The sequence below is a fragment of the Pagrus major genome, chromosome 22 (assembly GCF_040436345.1).
Source record: "Pagrus major chromosome 22, Pma_NU_1.0".
Lineage (NCBI taxonomy): Eukaryota > Metazoa > Chordata > Actinopteri > Spariformes > Sparidae > Pagrus > Pagrus major.
The window spans coordinates 25,901,722-25,921,664 of NC_133236.1; the positions used below are offsets into that span (position 1 = coordinate 25,901,722).

Below are 19,943 nucleotides of genomic sequence, written 5' to 3' on the forward strand. Positions count from 1 at the left end.
TCGTGGCGACATACAAACCACAGCTCCCCACTGATCTACACATTTTATTGGCAGTCACCAGAGCAGTCGATGACCGACCATCATCTGATTAAGAAACGCATGAGTGAGTCAGGCAAAATCGTTCACAATGGCATTTTTTTTTTACACAGGGTGCCTACATGTAATTCTTTTTCAGACCTGTTCAAGATCATCTGAATCAAATTTTTGGACGAATAATCTCTTTCTTGATCAAGAATGACATAAATGTATAAGTGCTCCTGTGCGGTGGTAGGTTTCATGTAGGAATATGGTTGTTAGAGTGAGTTAGGTTAATCTACATTTTCCAGCAGGTAAGTGCAACTCTAAAGTAAAAAGACAGTACTAGGTTCAGTAGTAGGTTTAAATATTTGTAACTTCATAAATGTGGACTTTCAAGCAAAAGTGCTTGACTCATCTTGACAAAAAATTCAAAGATGGAGAAATTCAATTATGTAACATATGTGTGGCAATTAAGTTAAATTAAAATTTAAGACGATTTAATGACTTTTAAGGCTTGAATGATTGCAACACAATCCTGACACAAAATGTCCTCAGGGAGAGACCGTCCAAAAGCGCGTGCTTCGCCCCCCATCTGTGTAATTCATAGCATCTTCTCCCTCTCTATGACGTCAGACTTTGGGCCCAGCCTTCGAGCGCACTCATTCAGACACTTTTGTCTGTAAATGGGTTCAGAAAAACACAAACACTGGCGTCATTTGGGAGTTCAAGTGCACCCAATATAAGGCATTAAAGGTAAGTACTGAACGGTACCTGAACGGTCACAGTGGTTAGTCTTAACCTAACGTGATTTTTTTCCCCCCTGACTCTTGTTGCCTACATGCAGCCCTTTACTGGTTCAGCTTGGTGGCACTGCCAGACCGGTGCTGAGGGGGAGAAAAACAAGCATAAACAAGCTGACACTGACTGATTCAGCTGTGTTGTGATGCAGAGCTCAACCAACAGCTCCGTTCTGTCGCTGCCATGCAAATATCTAACTGACAGCTACAACAGCAGCCTGGCCTCCGCTGCACATTTAAATCTATTCAAATCATGGCTATGTCAGACTGACAACTCCACACTCGAGCAAAAAGCCGTGTGCCCGGGGGCCTGTAAGCCACAGAGCCTTATTTCTGACATTTCATGCTAAAGGTTTAAATGTTCAAGGTTCACGTTTGGTTCGGCTTATTTACTGCCTGCGATCAAGTTACGCACAGTTGCCATGGAGAATAGTGTAACTAAGTATATGGAATATATGAATATTTGAGTTTTATTCCTTGCACGCAGCATCAGAAAAGAAAAAACAATCTGGTGGGAGCTGAAAAAGATTAGCTATCAAAGGATAAGTTCAGCCGAAAGTGAAAATTCAGTAATTATCTACTCACCACCAAGTGGATGGTAACGTGGGAAAGCTGTTTAGTCCACAAAACATTTCTGAAGCTTCAGAGCAAAACAGAGTTGCAGCTGTCTCCTTAACAACTGAAGTAAACTGGGACTTGTTTTAAAATGGAAAATAACAACTGAAAAGTGAAAATAAATAGGCTGTACAGCTTATCTGGCTCAATCAAAGTCTCCAAAAGCCCTGAGATCCCAAATTTGGTTTCAAAAAAGGGTATTTGCACCTTTCTTTAAGCCTAAATTAGCTGTAGTTGCTACGCTATTGTAAGCACCCACCTCGTTTGAGTGGTTGCATGAACTCGAGTGTCAAGGGTTTAAATAACTAGATCTAATGCGCTCAAACCGCCCTTCTTTGGGTCCTCAACAATACACCCCCCCAAGCGTGATGTCAAGCAGATGAACAGTTGTTGAGAAAAATGTAGGACAGCCATAAATACATGCAGACGGACAGAGACTCCTTCTTATTTTAGTTAATTTTTAACAGCAGCTGGGTAAACATGAAAACGCAGAAATTTCATCAAGAAAAAAAATTACTGGTGTGAAATAGGGGTTACACTTAGAGCACTGCCTCTTATTATAGCACCAAAACCAATATATGAACTGAGCGGTTAATAATGAAGAGGTAATCAGCATGTCCAATGACAATAATGACAGAGTGCACCAAGACAGACAGAAGTAATGCCGGTGACAGAGACAGAAATGAACACAAACAAGGGGATGGAAAGCAGACCTTTTAGCTGACAGCAGCCTACTGAGCACAGATAAAAGTCAATTTACCGCCATCACTGTTAACCATACATCTCAGTGCTTCACATCAAAATTTCATTAGGGCTCTCTCTTTGACAGACATCCTCGCATTTTTTGCACTTGAAAGAAGAGAGGGGTTTCTTTTGACAATGTTCAAGTGAATGGAACAAGGCGGCTTAAGAGAAAGGCAGTGTAATTATTTGAGTCATCCTCATCCAAGGTAAGTCTCCGCTCCCTCTGCCGCTCTGCTTTTTTTTCTTACTCCCGTGACTGCGTGCAACCCCGACCGTCGCACAAATACTGAGCGCTCAGTGTCGGCTGCATTCTGTGTGAACCGTGTCAGATGAAAGCGATCGAAACATAATAGAGATTTCTGAATAAGCAGCCCCAGAAATAGGCCGGCATAAATGTTATAAATACCTGGACCCATGAGACGATGAGAAGCTTAATCATCCTCTTCACTCTGCTGTCATATTTTTAAACAGCCAGTTGGACAGAGAACCCTTGATTGGGCAAATATGAGCTGTTGTCTGTTGGCAGCAAGTCACACTGTACAGAAGCACTTAGTCTTGCAGTAAGCATTTAATAGGATATGTTTTGTTATTCAAAAGTCATTACATCATCTGCGACTACTATAAACTTCAGATCTACTCCATAATGAATTACTCTAATACAGCCTTAATTCCTTCAGTCACAGTTACAACACAGGACCGTCAGACTGTGCTAAATAAATCTTGAATATTGAGATTAACATAAATTTTGTGCCAGTTTACAGGCTGTTAGACATTACAGCCTTTATAGATGTACAGTAATATGTAACATTTCCACATTAAAATGACTAAAAATAACCTTTTTTATATCTTCTGTTAAGCTGTCTACCCCAAACGTTTTCAAACAATGAATGTTCAAAGCCAGAGTAATCATTAATTCTAGTCGAGTTAAGGGTGTGTTTCAGCTGCTCGTCTGTCGCTGTAACTTCCAGGGAAACAACAGCTGATGAGTCAGAGAGAGAGAGGAAGGAAGTCGGTGAATGTGACAAAATGTAACATGATTAAAACTTTAATATATTACCTCACCCATGAATATTTCTGCCTGAGTCATATCAGATTAGGACTGGGGGCATATCGCAACATTTTAAATGTCCTCTAAAATCCTTCATAAATGCATGAATGCAAGTATTGTGGGGATGACTACTGATACGTTCATAAAGCGTTAACACAATAAGATATTTGATAAATAATCATCAGTTATGTGATTATAATGACGAAGTGGGTAAAGACAAGTATTAGAACAAGTAGAACAGGAAGTTAAAAAAATTACTTCACTTTACTGTAATGCAGCTTTTAAAACCAGGAAAAGACAACAAGACGGTATCATGACAATATAATATCGATGTCACTGATATAATTTCATCGGCAATGGTGGTTGTTTAACAAGGAAGAGAAAAACTCCCAGTCTATGACCTCATGTACAGTACGTAATGCGTTCATGCAGGGGGACCAGACAGCTGTAGCTTCAAGAACAGGTTTACTCTTCATGGGCAGATAATAACAGTGATAAGAGGGCAGTAAAATTATACCAGTGTTATCCTTTAAACGTCACTCTGAGCGATCAAAGTCAACATTTAGTTTTGAGGCGTTGGTTGCTACACTGAAGGAGTAAGACCAGAGATTGCACAAAATAAGAGAAATGTCTTCACCATCACCAAATCAACACCATCTTAACGCAGTCTCATGAAGGAAGTAGTTATTGCAGGGTTATTGCGTAGGATTGCATTACTTCTGCGCTGTTCTTGTTGCTTGTTATCCTACTAATGTTATTCCTGACTATAGGCAGTAACTGTTCTCCTTCAGTTGCTGCTGCTACATCATCAACATTATCTATAAGCCATGTGATTGATTAAGCTTATCACTGAAATCCAGGGTGCCTGAGCTGGCCAGTCAGAGCTGCTGCCATCCCTAAGTCGCCTCTGTTACCCTGGCAGACTCTGCAGAGGCACTGAGATTCACACTGAACAGCGTTGGCACCAGCGGAGCCTTCAATCAGCCAAAGGGCTCTACACGGACAAAAAGCCCCTCTTTCCGGATCTGTGGCTCCATGTTTTGTCCAGTCGTTCAGGAGAGGAAATGAACAGAACCATGTCCCTCCTCCTCCTCCTCGGTGTTATTTGTGTGTGTGTGTGTGCTTGCCTGCTTGAGCTTGTATTTGTCGGCCTGTGAACCAGCACAGTGCAGTGGAAAAGGAGTCCTAATCAGAATTCAAAGTGGAAAACAGGGCTAACTCAAGCGCAAACAAAGCCTTGTGAAGTCACCGAGGGACTCCTAATCCAAAAGAGTTTGGCAACGCTTTTCTTCTTTTACCGCTTTTCTCTTTACACCTTTTGACTCTCAGCTCAGATAAAGAGTGATTCACTCTTCGGGGCAAAGTTTTCTACATTACAGTTCTGCAGACAGGACAACGGTTTACATTTTAGGCCGGGTGCTCCGAGCCAGGCCTGTTCATGTCACCTAATAAAAGCTGGAAGAGTTTAAGTTATCCTTGTTTTACATTTCGTTGTCGGGAAAACATTTGCCGTTCCCGAATAAAATGGCATGGAGCGGCTGGATTAACTGTCATAATATTTAAGTTCTGCAGTGACAACAGTGACAGCAAATTTTGTTGAGCTCCTGAAAACCAAAATATAACATCTATAAAGATTCAGTACAGCGGCATCTAAGGCCGATATCAATAACCCTGCCGTGACCTTTCACTGGAGCAATTCAGTGTTGATTGCACAGCCTAACCCTCTCCGGGCGGCTGCAGGTAATGGGACTGTCTGAACACCTTATCTAAACAATTTCACCCTCAGTGGAAAGATTTCATGTGGAAAAATAGCAAAAAGCTTGCTTTTTTAGGCAGAACATTGATATAGAACCTGGATGTCAGTATTTGAGAGAGTAATATGGCGAACAGGGCATCTATTATTATTATTAATAATTAGCATTTTGCTTGTGAAATGATTGATATTTGCCTCGAAGACACATAATAGAAATTTCAAGTGGTGTGACAGGTTGGTTATAGTACAGATAATTAATCTGTCAAAATGACAAGTGGCGTGCTGCATGTGTCAGTCACTTGGTCCAATCTCTCAGAAAGTTTGGCAACATTCAGATGCTAGCTAACTACGGTTAACTACTTTAAATGTAGGCAGGCTTCCTTAGCTGATCGTTAAAGCGATGCCAGGTAAAGCTGCCTTCAACTCAGCATAAACAAACAGGAACAATGGAGGATATATTTTCCTTTTAATAGCAGCCAAACAGAGGAACATCAGCACTTTGTCCGTTGATGCTGTGTCAGCGTGGTTTTATGGGCGGCCATTTTTTTTATCTGGGTTGACTGAATAGAAAAGTGGTGGTCAATGTGCAGGATGTCTGTGCTGCACGAGTGACCATTCTTGTGACGATTCTCTCCGACCAATCAGTGGTCTGCAGTGTTTTCACTTCACTGTTTAGTATCACTGAGCTCACTTGGAATCTCGACCAAGGTTATAGTAGCAGGTACCAGGTACGATCAACAACCACCATGCAGTGGAAACATGGCGTGGTGACCTAAATTTAGTCTTTCATGTTGATGCAACATGACAGCTGCAAAGGCAGATCTGTAAAGCTACAAGACTTTTGACTACAGCACAGATCTTGACCAGATCATCTGTACGCTGCAGCTCTGAAACTATATTTCTGTGAAAAGAAAAAAATCCTGGAGATCGCTTGTTTTGACAACTGCCTGTGAAACTCAGGAAATATGATACAGAATCTGATTTCCTGGATTCAGTAGTGTGATGTCAGCTCTTGTTAACAGTATACGTGACAAAGGTAGTGTCCCACTGGGCAGCAGCTAAATCATGGTAAAACAGTCTAATAGATATTCAACAATGTAAAGGTATAATGACGAAAACAGCTGACTGAAGGGCTCGACAATTTGGAAGAAGGAAGTGCAACAAAAGATAAACTGCACACATAATGAAATATAACATCCACTGTTATAATACCATGCATTAAAATCAGAAAAAAAGTTGCAAGTTCTGCCTTTTTATGGATTTTTAATAATGCGTTTTGCACATCTATCATTATTGTGAAGCCACGCATGTTGGGTGGTTTGGAAACACAGCTGGCTATTTTGAACAATGGTGCGGCAATTTTACATCAGCAACGGTCTGATCTCTGAAAAACCAATCAAAATGAAATGTCGGATGAAATTATGTCACAAAAAATGCTAATGTGGCATGACAGTTACTCATTATGTAAATGAACTAATGCCATTCCACAGCTAACAAAGACGACATGAAATAAATAATTTTCCTCATCGTGATCATCCTCATCTTCTTCTTCTTGTTTTCTTCCCTCTGTCTGTTTCTCTCAGTGCTGGTCCAGATGAAATAGGGCGTCTGTGTGCCAGGCTATAACTTGGCAGAGGTCACAATTCACTTTCAGTAGATTGGCTGCAGATTTATGCCTCGTCTCTCACCACCACATAGCGCTGACGGAGGTGGAGGAGCAGCAGCCCTTGGTAATCACAGAAAATTGCTGCGTTGGGGGAAACAGACGTGTGAACTCTGCTATGACGGAGAGAAGAGGGTGTGTGTTTGTGTTTGCGCATCAAAGTGTGTATTGGGTTTAACATGAACCCAAAACAGCCTTACTCATGCTCTGGATTAGGTCAGTTCGAGCCTCATTCAGAAATGTCCCACACACACCAGCTGCCAACAGCGCGAGTCTGGTTTTGGCCCGGGGTGAACTGCCTTTCACCTCTGAACATCATTCACTGCCATATGCTGAGGGCTTGTCCAGTGAATGTCCTGAAATTGGCACGCTCCTGAAACATAAATCTCCTGAGAGAATGTATTTAACCTTTTGTTATAACCAGTCTGCTCAGGAGAACACACACACATGCACACACACACACACACACACACACACACGGAAACAATGATATCAGTTTCAAAGCGGCAACATTCTCCAGAATATGAGCGGGGGCTGAGAGAGAATGTGACATTTCCAAGGTGTGTGCTGTCGCATGGCAACTAAACCAAAAAGGCTGTTAATTTGACTGAGTCAGTCCAGCTCTCAGTGTTCAGTAGCTCCTCCCACTGAAAGCAGCCTCAACCAACAGGAGTAAAAATTATTTTTAACCTGCTAAAGATGCACCTGTTCCTGGCTGGACATTAGAGGAATGTTGCCGTTCGCCGGTGCCTACACATGTAACAGTGTGCGTGTTGAGTTAGGCGTGCTCATGCATGCTAGTTACTTGGAGCATGACATGCACACTCAAATGAGCTGGGTCCTTCAATGGCGCCGTTTACTGTTATATGTAAAGTAGTCAAGAGTGGAAATGTTGAGTAATGTCACTACAATGTTGGACTGTTTCAAGTAACTCAGAGACACACTGGTGTTGATTATTTCTATTTATTTCCATTTCCTCGTTTCTAAGCTAAACCTTAGTGAGTAGGAGATCATACTCTCATTATAGATGCTTTAAAGCTGCACCTAACGATTGTTTTCATTATCGATTAATCTTTCAAGATTAATTGATTCATCGTTTTGTCTCCATAAATTGTCAAAACAAATATAGAAAAATGACTGAAACTGAATCAAAATTGTTGGAAATTATTTATTTTTTTAACAAAAGCTATGTAATTCCCCATTTTAAGGTCAGTGAAACATAGCGATGAGAGGATATAAGATTTTATCGCGGATTAGGATGAAAACACGCGATAAATTGATCGCGGACAATTTCCATTATCAGTATAATCGTGAATCTGGCTCGGTAAGGTACAGTCCTATATTGACTCCGTGATTTATTTTGAATTGCCACAAGGGAAAACTTGTCACCTTGGCCTCCCCCAGAAAAGTTAAGTGAAATATGTGGCAATACTGTGGATTTCAAAGTAAAGAAGGACAGGGAAATGGGGTTCAAACCATGTATTTATCTTTTATATATGCAGGGGGTTAATCTGGGGGAAGCATGGTCATGGGTCAAACATGTTATTTCGATATAACGACCTGAGGTATATTTATTTTCTCTAGATCATCAATTTATTAATGTCGTTATCAAGTGTTGCCTTCCCGAGATAACGAGATTATTTTCTTGCAATCTCGAGAAAACCAACTTAGTTTATGTCACTATCATAAGAGTGGACCATCACATACACACTGCTCTGTGGGATGGGTTTGGGAGTTTCAAAGCAAACCAAATTAACTTTTAATTACTTTTTACCATTAATAATGGGTACTCCTTGATCTGACATTTTCAGCTTAGTTATCAGTTATCAGTTGCTGCCCTTGTTAAGATGCCGTGTATAGATGCTGGCATGGCACTGCTGATCTAACAGACATTATGCTTTGAGGGATAACAGAGAACAATCTGTTGTTTTCTTGTTATAATGGATTCATTTATATCGTTATCTTAAACAAAGCTTGTTTTCTCGCGATCTCAAGAAAATTATCTCGTTCTCTCAGGAAAACAACCCTAACCCATAAATAACTTGTGATCTCGAGAAAACAAATTAAATTTAACTTGTTGTCACGGGGAAATTAAGAGTCGACCCAGGGCTTTCGTAAGGGGGACAGTGTGATTTATGATCACATTATTTAAGATTGTTAAATTGTTTTTCTCTAAAAAGGATATTCACCAAAGAAAGATGTGTGTCCTATCTGTGATGCAATAAAAGACAAGAGTTTGGAGAGTTTTCAGCATATTTTTGTTCTTTATCGGAATAATATCGTGAATCGTCACAATTATTTTGGCCAGGATTAACGTGACAAGAAATGTTCATATCATCTCTTGCCTATTTGTTTTTACAAAGCTCTGAACGAGGAACCTATCCAATTATTCAAATTTCTTGTACCTGTGTGTGCTTTTCCTACAAAGGGAAAGTGCCTCACCTGTATGCTTACCCAACAATAGAGAGGCGTTATTTAATAGCTAATGGAAATGTGAGACTAACTTTCGCCGATTCACAGTGATACTCTTGAGAGATGCAGTTAATTCCTCCAACATCATTTAGAGGCAGTTGTTTATGTATTGTAGGATGGTAATATGTTAACATAAGGTGGCATTTATTTACAATGATTTCTGTTTTACTACTTACTATCACTGCTGTTGTCAAATCTATTTTCTCCTCCTGGGAAAGTGCGCATTGTGTCTAAATGTGCGTGTGCGTGTGTTTATGTGTGTATTCAAAACAACGGGTCTTTCGAGGTGAAGGAGAGCACTCGTAGAAACAGAAAAAAGCCGGCCAAATGGACTCTGAACCAAACACATACAAACACAGAAGATTTACGAGTGCAGGAGTTTACATATCAGCAGCCTGTTTAAAAATACAGCAATGTGCAGAAATGGAGACAGAGCTCGCATCACAGTTTGCACCTGTTTCTGTCCAAAGAGGAAAAAAAAAAAAAAGGAGAGATTGTGTAACGCCTTTCAACTATCTCAAAACATACTAACCACCTTCAACAAGAGTGGTACTGTTCAAACTCCTGTTTTGGCAAGCATCCAGCTGTGGAAGGAGGAGGGAAGCGAAAAAAATCAAATTAAGTTTATCTCTGGATCCTTGGCGTCTTAGCTCGTCTCATGAACCGCTCCGGTTTGTTAAGTCCCCTCGATGACCCTGACAGGCTCGATCAAGAATCAATGAAAGTATCTTATTAAAGTTCTTCTACAGAATACTATCTCACTGAAGTTGAGGCCATATTTTCAGGAAAACTAACTGTGACTAAAAAAAAAGGCATCAAGATTAAATGAGGGGAATCCTTAAGTCTTGAGTCATCAACTAAAAGGCCATCTATAAAGAGGAGGCGAAGAACATCAGGCCTAAACAGAGCTGACATTGACTTTTTGCTGCTGTCAAAACTCAACTCTGGCTTTATGAGCTTAAAACATGGCTAGAATCCACCGCTGGATCAGACTCTGACAGACGAACTCATGACTAGATCGAAAAGCCAAACCTCAGGATTAACAGAAATGTCCTCCTATCGCTCTTCGTCTCAGTGTCTCAGTCACACACGCCAATATACTCTATACAAAGTCAGGTAAGCATAAAGTCAAGCCTCAAGTCTTCAGGTTTGCTCTTCATTTTAAAGGAGACGTGCTCATTTTTAGGTTCATCATTTTATTTTGGGTTGCTACGAGAATATGTTTACATGCTTTGGTTCAGTTTTCTCATGCTGCAGCACTGCACTCCCCCTCCTCCTGTCCTCTTTAAGGCCCCTGCTTCCGAATACCCAGTCTGCTCTGATTGGTCAGCTCACAACAACAGAGCTGAATCTAAAGTGCCAAACTAGCCGCTTGGCATTAATTTTGCGACTGTGTGACATGGTGACGCAGTGTGATGTCACAAAGTTACAGAATTAAAGGCAGGACTACTGACGAGGCGTTTCAGGAGCAGTGTTTTCTGTGGGAGAGAGGAGCTTCAGTTGCTGCGGACTTTGACCATTTTAACTTACAAGAGCTTTTACCTGCACAAGAACATATATAACACACCAAAGGAAAGGAAAAAAACAAAAAAAGCATAATGCACAATTCATTGTTAAAGTGAAGGCAGAGCTGCAAGTCCTGTTTTGATTTTTAAAGTAAAGTCGAAAGAAATTAGATACACGACACTCCAGAAAAGTCATGTGACTTCAGCCTTCACCTCTGACACACGTTGAATAGCCTCAAAATGGTATTTTACAGAGTCAGTAAGTCATTTTAAGAAAAATGTAGGCTATTTATTGAATAGACTTAGAGGAAAAAACTCCTCAAAGATAAAATTAGGCTTCTGTGCTGTCAAAGTGATCCAAGGCCAACAGTAAACTCTGTATTTATCAGTGACGATGTGTGTTTGAAAGTGAGCGCAGTGGGCACACTCAGTACAGTTCTGCTGTGCTCCTGAAGAATCTGAGGAATGCTTTTACTCTGCAGGCCATCAGGCCGAGTCTCTAACAAACACACATAACAACTGGACACAGCATCATGGCATGTTTAAATTGGTCTGGTGAACAGATGTGCACATGACACAAGACATTTTTATAAACACATGCAAACACACATCTGTGTTGACAGTGGCACTGAGGAATATAGCGGGTGCCTGTCTTTTATGCCCTAATAGAGTTTCGTCCGGGGCTGCGCTCGGTATCAGTCTGAGTTATTATGTGTGCGGCGGGACTGCTCTCAATGCTGAGAGACAGAGCAGACACCCACACACGTAAACACACACACACGCACAAGGGTCTCATCATTCAAAATCCTCGCCTCATGACAAAGGCAGGAAATAATGACGAATTGATGCCAAAGAGCCTCTCTCAATTCTCTTACTGGTGAATCACACTCAGTGCTTGTTATCGCTGACCACAGACATACACCTTTCCACGCACATGAGCCAGACAGACATTAGAGGTGGTTCTCTATTTTTTTCTGTCCGTCTGTCTCTTATCTCATTGATTGTTCAGTAGAGCTCTACATCTCCTCTTTCTCCACATAGAGTGTATTAATTTGCAGCAGGTTGCCAACATAATCTCTGTCTCTCTTACCGAACAGGAGTAGTGGTACACTACTAAATGACCCTGTATGTGTACGTGTGTGTATCGAGGTGTGTGCACAGAGGTAAAGTCTCGGTCAGCACTCCTGTCTGTGCTCTGCTATGGCTGCAGTGAAATACCCTCATCTAGGCAAACATAAAATCAATGGCAGCTATTAATTAGTCTACCTCTGACTGCCTTTGCTGATACAGTTATACACACAAATAGAACAGGAACACATTACGCCTGTCGAGCTGTTCGGAGTTGGATTGGATTTTAAAGGATAGAGGAGCTAGACAGGCTGACTTGCACTGAAGCTGTGGGTACAAAAAAAAAGAAAAAGCAAACAACAACTTCACCAAACAGGACCAGGCTCTGTAAATAATGTACATACTTTCAAGGTTGGCTTGAGACGAAGTCACATGCTTGACAAGGTTATGAGTCTGATAGCATCTAGTATCTTAATTTCACAACCTTGTTTCCGGGTTGTTATGAAAGTCTTTGCCATAACTGGGAAGGAGAACAACAGCACAATGCACTATGGAATATTCTCACAGGTGTCAAGTTAAGCACTGCAGGTGCAGCAGTTCAGATTTCTGTCTCTTCTCCAGCACTGCTCTTTCACCGGCTTAATTCAGAATCTGGCTCCCTGGTGTGCTACTGAGATCACGACAGAAAGATGCGTCAGTGGCAACGGCTACGAATGACACGTAGACAATCTCATATAAATTACGGATATTGTACATACTGTTTTTTAATTGTTATTATTATTGAATTGAAGTACTTGCTATATATTTGTTTATATATTTTCTCATGTTGAAATTTGACATTTCCTTTTGTTGCAACTTTACTTTTCTTTAGGCTTAGTTTTCTATTTTATATTGTGACAAGGCTGTGCTCATGATCTGGTTAGGTTTAGGCACAAGAGCCACCTGGTTAGGGTTAGCTAAAGATCATGTTTTGGCTTAAAATACCTGCTGTGGCTACCACAAACAGGCTGGAGATGTCCCGAGGTCTTGTTAAAAACACCCAGTTTTGTCGCAGGCTGAAACTGTCGCGAGGCCTCCTTAAAAGTATCCAGTGGTGTCAGGTTTACAAATGTTGTTGCAGTCTCAACTGTCACTCAACTGGCAGCTTTCTCACTTGTAACTCCACCACCACCCCCTCCACCTTCTGATATGAAAGTCATGTTATAAACATGTAATGTAAACATGATATGACAGCAAAACAAAGGCAGGACATTTAAGGACATTTCCAACTCCCCACAGAGCCTCTGGTCCTTCATTAAAAATCACTGGTGTACTATGATGATTGTGACAAGTGGAACAGCTAACATGGTCACCACAGCATTATAATAGTGAAACTTGCGATGGTAATGAGTCCTGGCTCATAGAATTACAGTAGTACATGATTGAGTTGGATAGCTTCAAGCAACTGTCTGTGAAATGTGTGGACAAATGATACCTGTGCAGTGGTAATATATCAGTTTTTGATATGCCTGAAGCACTGTACCATTCCGTAGCGACACAATACAAATATTACAGAAATCAATTCTCTAACAGACGGCCCGCATTGTGATGCAAGATTAAATTGTATGAAGCCTGTAAACACAAAGGCCCGTTCTAATTTTTATCAATTGTGTCTACAGATGCACACTCGGTTGATACTCGGATTCACGCCAAACAAAACGAGAAAAACAGGCATTTTTCATTTTCACTATGGACAACAATGAAACAGAAAGTACTTGGTGCTGTTGATGGATGCCAATGTCTAGGTTTTTACTTCCTTCCCGATTCACTAAGAGCATTCAGACTGACGATGGCACCGCGGAAAAGTTAAAGCTTCCTTGTTCATTTCAATGAGACTACTGCATTAGCACATCAGTGGCTCCAGGCACAGACAGGTCTGGGGGAAATATGCAGATACTTTTGCCAGAGTAAAATTATATAACAAACTATATGCCAGTGCACTGCGTTGGACAATCAAATACTGTATGTCTAAGCACACTGTCCAGGTGGAACAGCTTGTATCATCTTCCGCATATCATTGTGCTAATTTGATGTTCACGATTCAAAACTGGGAAGGATTACTGCTAATGTGATGGGCTCAAAGGAGTATAAACCGCTGCGTGTTGTCATGCTGCTTAATAAGCTTTAAATCTGGGCTACCTGGTTTGTATGTAATTTTTTATCCTAAGAATTAAAAGGTTAGGACTGCAATAAGAGTTTCAGGTGAGCTATTCAAGTACAGGCTTTCGAGGCGTCCTGCCACTAAAACAGTTGAGTCGGTATGCAGTAACTCACCTTGTTCTGGTCGGTCCAATACAGGAAGTAACCTTTGGGGTCGACTGTTAGAGTCACCGGGGTCACAGTGGTAGAATCCTGGAGGGGAACAGAGAAAAAGACATCTGGAGTCAATGTGTGTGTCTGCTTACGTCTGCATATCCCCGTCTGAGTCTGTGTATTTACATGAGTGCGTGCTTCTGTGAGTACAGCACAATTTGCTCTGGGAAAACCAATTAATTCATTTCTCAGGATCAAAGCCCAGTTTTTGTAATACTGCATGCACGCCGGAATCCGAAATGACATTAAAAGTGCTGTTTGTGTTGTGAGCGTGTACACAATCCTTTCCTTCTAGGGTACTTTCCCCACCATGAACTGGCATCACCACAAATGACCAAACAGCTTGTGTGTGTATTTGAGATGACTGCAGGTTGATTCACAGCTGATGTTTTCATTTTCCCCCTCTTGTAACAGACAAATGCTTTCCCACAGTTCCCACATACAGACGGCTCCGAGCCTCACACACACACATGCGCGCACACATAGTTTGACCCTGAGGCATACATGGCAACGGCAGATATTATTGGATGCTTCTATAAAAAGAAAGAGCCTTTGCTTTGTGTCCACAGTGGCCGTGGTTGAGCCGAACAGTAGCATATTGTCCTCCTCAATCAGCCATGGCTGTGAGATCAGAGAGATGGAAACCGCATTTGCCGCGCAGAGCAAGAAAATCTTCAAAGTGTCTTCGTGAGGCTTCTAATGATGTCCCTATCACTGCAATGGGAGACTGAGCTAATGGTCTGCATCTGCTGCACGCCTGCCATATTTGAGCGCGACCCCGTGTGACTTCCAGTATAGGGTGTCATGAAAGGGTAGCGGAGGAGTCTGAGGGGAGACTTAGGTAAGATCGTACTCTGAGATCATTTCATACTGTCTTAAAAAGACAATCACAGTTTATGGAACCTGGCCCACCTGCTCCATTAGAGACCAATACTGAGATCCTGCCCTTCATGAACCCCAAGGAGAAATTGAAAAGGCAGACAGAAAGAGAAGGAAAAAAGGTAGGTGAGCGGGAAGTAAGCGGCCGATTCGTTCGATGTCGCATCAGAAGCATTCGCAATAGTAACCTTTGCTATGGCAACCCACCATTCCCATGAAATCTATTAGGGACACTAGAGGAATCGTTTGGGTTTTGTACACATGATTGCACAATCTGTGCAGGCTTGATTGAATGACAAAAGACGCAGCTCATACCAATGAACGCATGCAGTACACACACACACACACACACACACGCACGCTCGCACAGGAGTTATAGCCTGCGGGCAAGATAAAAGCCTCATCCTTAGATATATCATCTCATACCAACTGCAGCCCCATATCTCTGATCTCCACTCAAGTTACAATCCGCAATCCAATTCCTCCAATTTAGTTGTTTTAATATCAATATTAATATCTCTTTCTCGTCTCCCACAAAGACATCAGTAAGCCCTTGAAAACTTGACGCTTGAAAAAGATAGTGATCTGTATTAATCGTGTTCCAGTAAGTTGATTGTGTCGCCAGTAAACTGAATCAGAAAGACAGAAAGACAGAAAGAAAGAAAGAAAGAAAGAAAGAAAGAAAGAAAGAAAGAAAGAAAGAAAGAAAAGAAGGTGGCTTGGGAGCAGTTGGAATCTGCCTAATGATGTGAGAGCAGTCATTTTCAGCGGCATCTTTCCTAATGTCCGCACTCTCCACGGCCACCACTACAAACACATTAAGCCATTATGGACTCTTAGCGAAGATTTTCTCCTGGGTCTGGCACATTTTCGAAAAACATAAGTACTTACAGTGTAACATCGTGGATTAGAGCTCAGTGATTCTCTGAGCGCTACTGCTTGTGCTTTTTATTGTCATTTGACTATTTGCGGGGAAGACATTAGGCGGCACGACCTGCTTTTTGCTGAATTAAGGCGAGATTAGTGACTGACTCGCGATAGTGCAAACACCCTGAGGGAACAGATCTCAGGCAGGAGAAGTTGCCATTTTCTTTTGTGAAGAGTTTGTACCATGAGCTATTACCGGAGGGGGTGTGTTAGAGACAAGCTCAGCATATTACTGCTCTGTATGATAATGACATATTCGACTACTTTTAAGGGATTCTAGCCTCCCCGTGGAGCCTGATAATATCTTATTCAGCATACATCGCACCGAAAGGGCCCGATACAAGCGTAAGCTTATAAAAAATCTCCATTTACAAGGATACAGCATCATATTTCACATATTTCATATCTTGCCAGTCGCTGTCAGTGATCTTTAAGACAGAGGGTCACTTTCCTAGAGGCTTTGGACGCTTGCCTATCCTCCACTCTCTATTAACAGAAAGCGGCATTACGACACCTCCTGGGTGCTGAATGTGCCATTTGAACTGACTGATGAAGAACGACACAACCCATGCAATGTTTTAAGCCACAACAAGGCATTTTGTGAGCCAGTGCAGCAGTCCGAAAGTACAAGGTGTGTATGCGCTCGTCTGTGCATAGGCGGTCTGGGACTTTGGAGGATTCTTACAAACATTTCGAGAGGTTTTCTGACTGCTATTCTATTCTTTTTTTAACCGTCAACCACCAAGCGCTGTGTGTTGAACTGTTCAGCACTTCTTTTCACCACTTCAGACAGTCTGCTCCAGAAACCTTTTGGCTCTTGTTCATACAGCATCCTCACACAGTAAACAAAACTTTACACCTTTTTTTTTCGTCTGCACTGAATGTTCGGCAGTGAGACCAAATCTCGCTCATATCTGCTCATATACATTCAAATTGGTGTTGAGAGTGGAGCCCAACATCCATGATAAGAAGGAAATTATTTTATACAATCCCTCGACTATCTCTCTGTGCTCCTCGGTGATTCTGTCCACGAATGATACAGAGAGGAAAGAGGAAGGAAGGAGTGCACGGGAAATGAACAAGAGAAAGTATCTTTGCACACGTCAGTGTGTCCAGGGTGTGTGTTTTCACAGGAAAGGCCTGGTGGGCATTCGGTTTCTGGAAATAGGCCCACATGTACAAACTACAGTACACAAACACGGCTGTTAGGGGAAACAGACCTCGCACTGCCCCCTCTCACAACATACCAGCCCGAGAGCTGGAGGGGTGAGCGCTCATTAGTAATAACTAGCTAAGGAAACTCAAAGCTCTCTTATTTAAGCGTGAGATTGATGATTGACAGAGTGGTGGGTCCACAAGGGTGCATAATTTCCTCTGTGCCATCTGTAGTGACCACATTCACACTCTCATAACCATCAGCCGCCGATGCCATCTGTGCTGTGCTTGAATCACCTGAGCACAGTGAACACGATGAATTCACAGTGTATCTGTGACGTGCATTTTTTTTTTTAGATGTCACTCATATAATACTGTCATAAGAGTTCGGCTTAGTGCCTCTGCTAATATAAGATTTACATAAAATTTGATCTTTAAAGGGGCACTATGTAGTTTTGGAGAACTATAGTTGAACTTTTAATATTTACAATAATAATGAGGTAATAATACAAACTCAGAAGTATTTATTTATTCCATAACCGAATAAACAAGCTGTTCTCAGAGGAAAATAAGGCTAGGAGTTAGAAAGGTGGCAGGGTCCGCCAGATATAAAGTAAAACAGTATGAAATTGTGTTGTCCTTTAAGATCAGCTTGTTTATTCACTTTATTCAGTCATGAAAACAAAGAGAGTTGGTTGATTTAGTTTGTTTCTTTCTCTCCTGATTAAAATCCTGACAAAACTACATAGTGCTCCTTTAATCAGATTCCAATTCTTCCTCCATCAACACCTTCACACAAGACGTAGTGACATTTTCACCGAGGGGAAAAAAGAGCAACCCAATCCCCTGGATGAAAGTAATCATGACTGTGCTCATATTCAAATGCGCACAACAATAAAACGTTTGGAGAAAACCAGAGGCATGCATGCAGTTATTCAAATGAGGCGGGCTGCGGAGAAAGGTGTGAAACCAATAGCAGAGAAAGTCCCTTTTCAGAATACAGAGAGCTGTTATGGTGACGGCACAGGAGATGAAAATAACCCATTAAGTTAAATAAGGTCACTCAGTTGAAAGTCAATTTCAAATGCAACAGCTTTATGGTCTCTCTCTCTCCCTACACACAGGCATGTGTTGATTTGTTGTTTGTGGGGAAGGTGCAGTGCGCCATAGCAGCCTGTTTAAAAAGGCTACTACTGTTATGTTTTCACAGCAGCGTGCAATCAATTTTAATCAAGGTCAAGTCACTAAAGCCAGACTGTTAGTGGCACACGGATGATAACAAAACAGCACAAAAAAAAAAAAAAAAAAGGCACAATCGATATTCAACCCTAGCCTGCTGGTGACCCTGGATACACCAATTAATTGCAGTTAATTGATAAAAGAAAAGAAACGTTTGCAGTTAAGGGGGAGGGGCGAGCTTAATTCAAATGTTTACTTTGATTTAATGAGCAGTGATCTCACACAGGAGCTGCCAGCCGCTCTCTCGCGCGCGCACGGACACACTAAATTGGGGAATGTAAACAAAGCACATGTCGATACACACATACACACACACACACACACACACACACATACACATATACATATATATATATATATATATATATATATATATATATATATATATATATATATATATAGCTGCTGCATTTCTTCATAGCATTAACCAGACATATGCAGCCAGCCGCGGTCTCCACCACTGACAATTAAATCTAGTGGCTACTGTTGCATTAGTAGTCTATAGATTGTGTAATACCATCCTACTGGTACATGCATGCAAACAAAGCGTGCAGAAATCATCCGCCAGTGAAATATAAAGAAGATTCACAGCCGGTCTCTCAAGTCGTTACTTACATCATCCCATTTCATAAATTTGTTGCCCTTTCTCAGGCTCTCGGGAACGGACACCGGCTTGAGCTGCAGCGCATGAACTCCAGGCTGTGCCCCTGCCATTGACTCATGTACTCTTCTCGACGCACGGCAGCGGCAGAAATGAGTCACTTCACTCTCTTATTTCTCGTCCGCTCCTTTCTGTAATCTGCTTAAAAGCAGGCTGACGGAAGCCACACTACTGCTGCCAGTATGTCATGCCCGCATTGACGGCGGCGGTGGCGCGTCTCGGCTTTGGAGAGGCTGTGGAGGCGGACGCAGGCGCAGCGGACCGGGGCCACTAACAACTGGCTGACTGACTGACCGAGAGACATGCAGCTAAAAGCGAAGACGGGGGGGAGAGAGAGAGAGAGTGAGAGAAGGGGGGGGTTTGAATGAGTTGCAGTCTGGTTTCATATTGGACGAGTCAATGCAGGGACAGGATCGATACAGTGATCTAGCGCCGCCGTGCGTCCGAGCCATTATGGAGGCGTTAAGGGAGTGAAGAACTTTTGAGTGATCATACATTCAGAGCAGGTGCATGCGCGCCACAGTGACGTTTCCTTATTGCTGGTTTGGGAAATTATTATTTATGCATCCTGCAAAAAGGTAATGTTTTTCTCCATGGGTGATGAACTGTATAATTTTGTGTTTGGGTGTTGTTATTGAAAAATCTAAATGCTACCCTCAAGTCTAAATTGCAACATACACATATCTCATCATGATTTTTCCTTTGTGTGCAGAATACCACAAGCCACAAGAGCCCTGTGTTGAGATTGTAGGGGTGAGTCTGATATTTTTAATACTAGAAATCTTTAGAATTGACAGCTTTTAGTCAAAAACAAATGACTAAAATGAAATATAGGGATTTCACTCAGCCAGCTCACATGGAAAACCTCATCACTCCTCACAGAAAGGCACCTAGCTTAGCTTAGGGAGTGACCAGCTGATCCGCTTTGTGGGGCCCATAGAGCATGTGCACTAGAGACTTCTATCTATACAGCAGAACCGGAGATATGACCTTTTTTATTCCGCATATTCATCTTCCTTGCATACCTCCTGCTACACAGATTACCTG

At 41.8% G+C, this 19,943-nt stretch overlaps 1 protein-coding gene across 1 annotated transcript in view; it reads right to left on the reverse strand.

Moving 5' to 3' along the window:
* The window catches only part of plcb1l (phospholipase C beta 1-like), a 116,729-nt gene extending 97,780 nt beyond the window's left edge, over positions 1-18,949 (reverse strand). Inside the window, exons 1-2 of the mRNA XM_073492844.1 lie at positions 18,851-18,949; positions 13,997-14,074 (exon numbers count right to left, since the gene is read on the reverse strand). Coding sequence (XP_073348945.1) covers positions 13,997-14,074; positions 18,851-18,949 — 177 coding nt within the window. The remainder of the gene's footprint in view (positions 1-13,996; positions 14,075-18,850) is intronic.
* Positions 18,950-19,943: the final 994 nt, after the last annotated feature.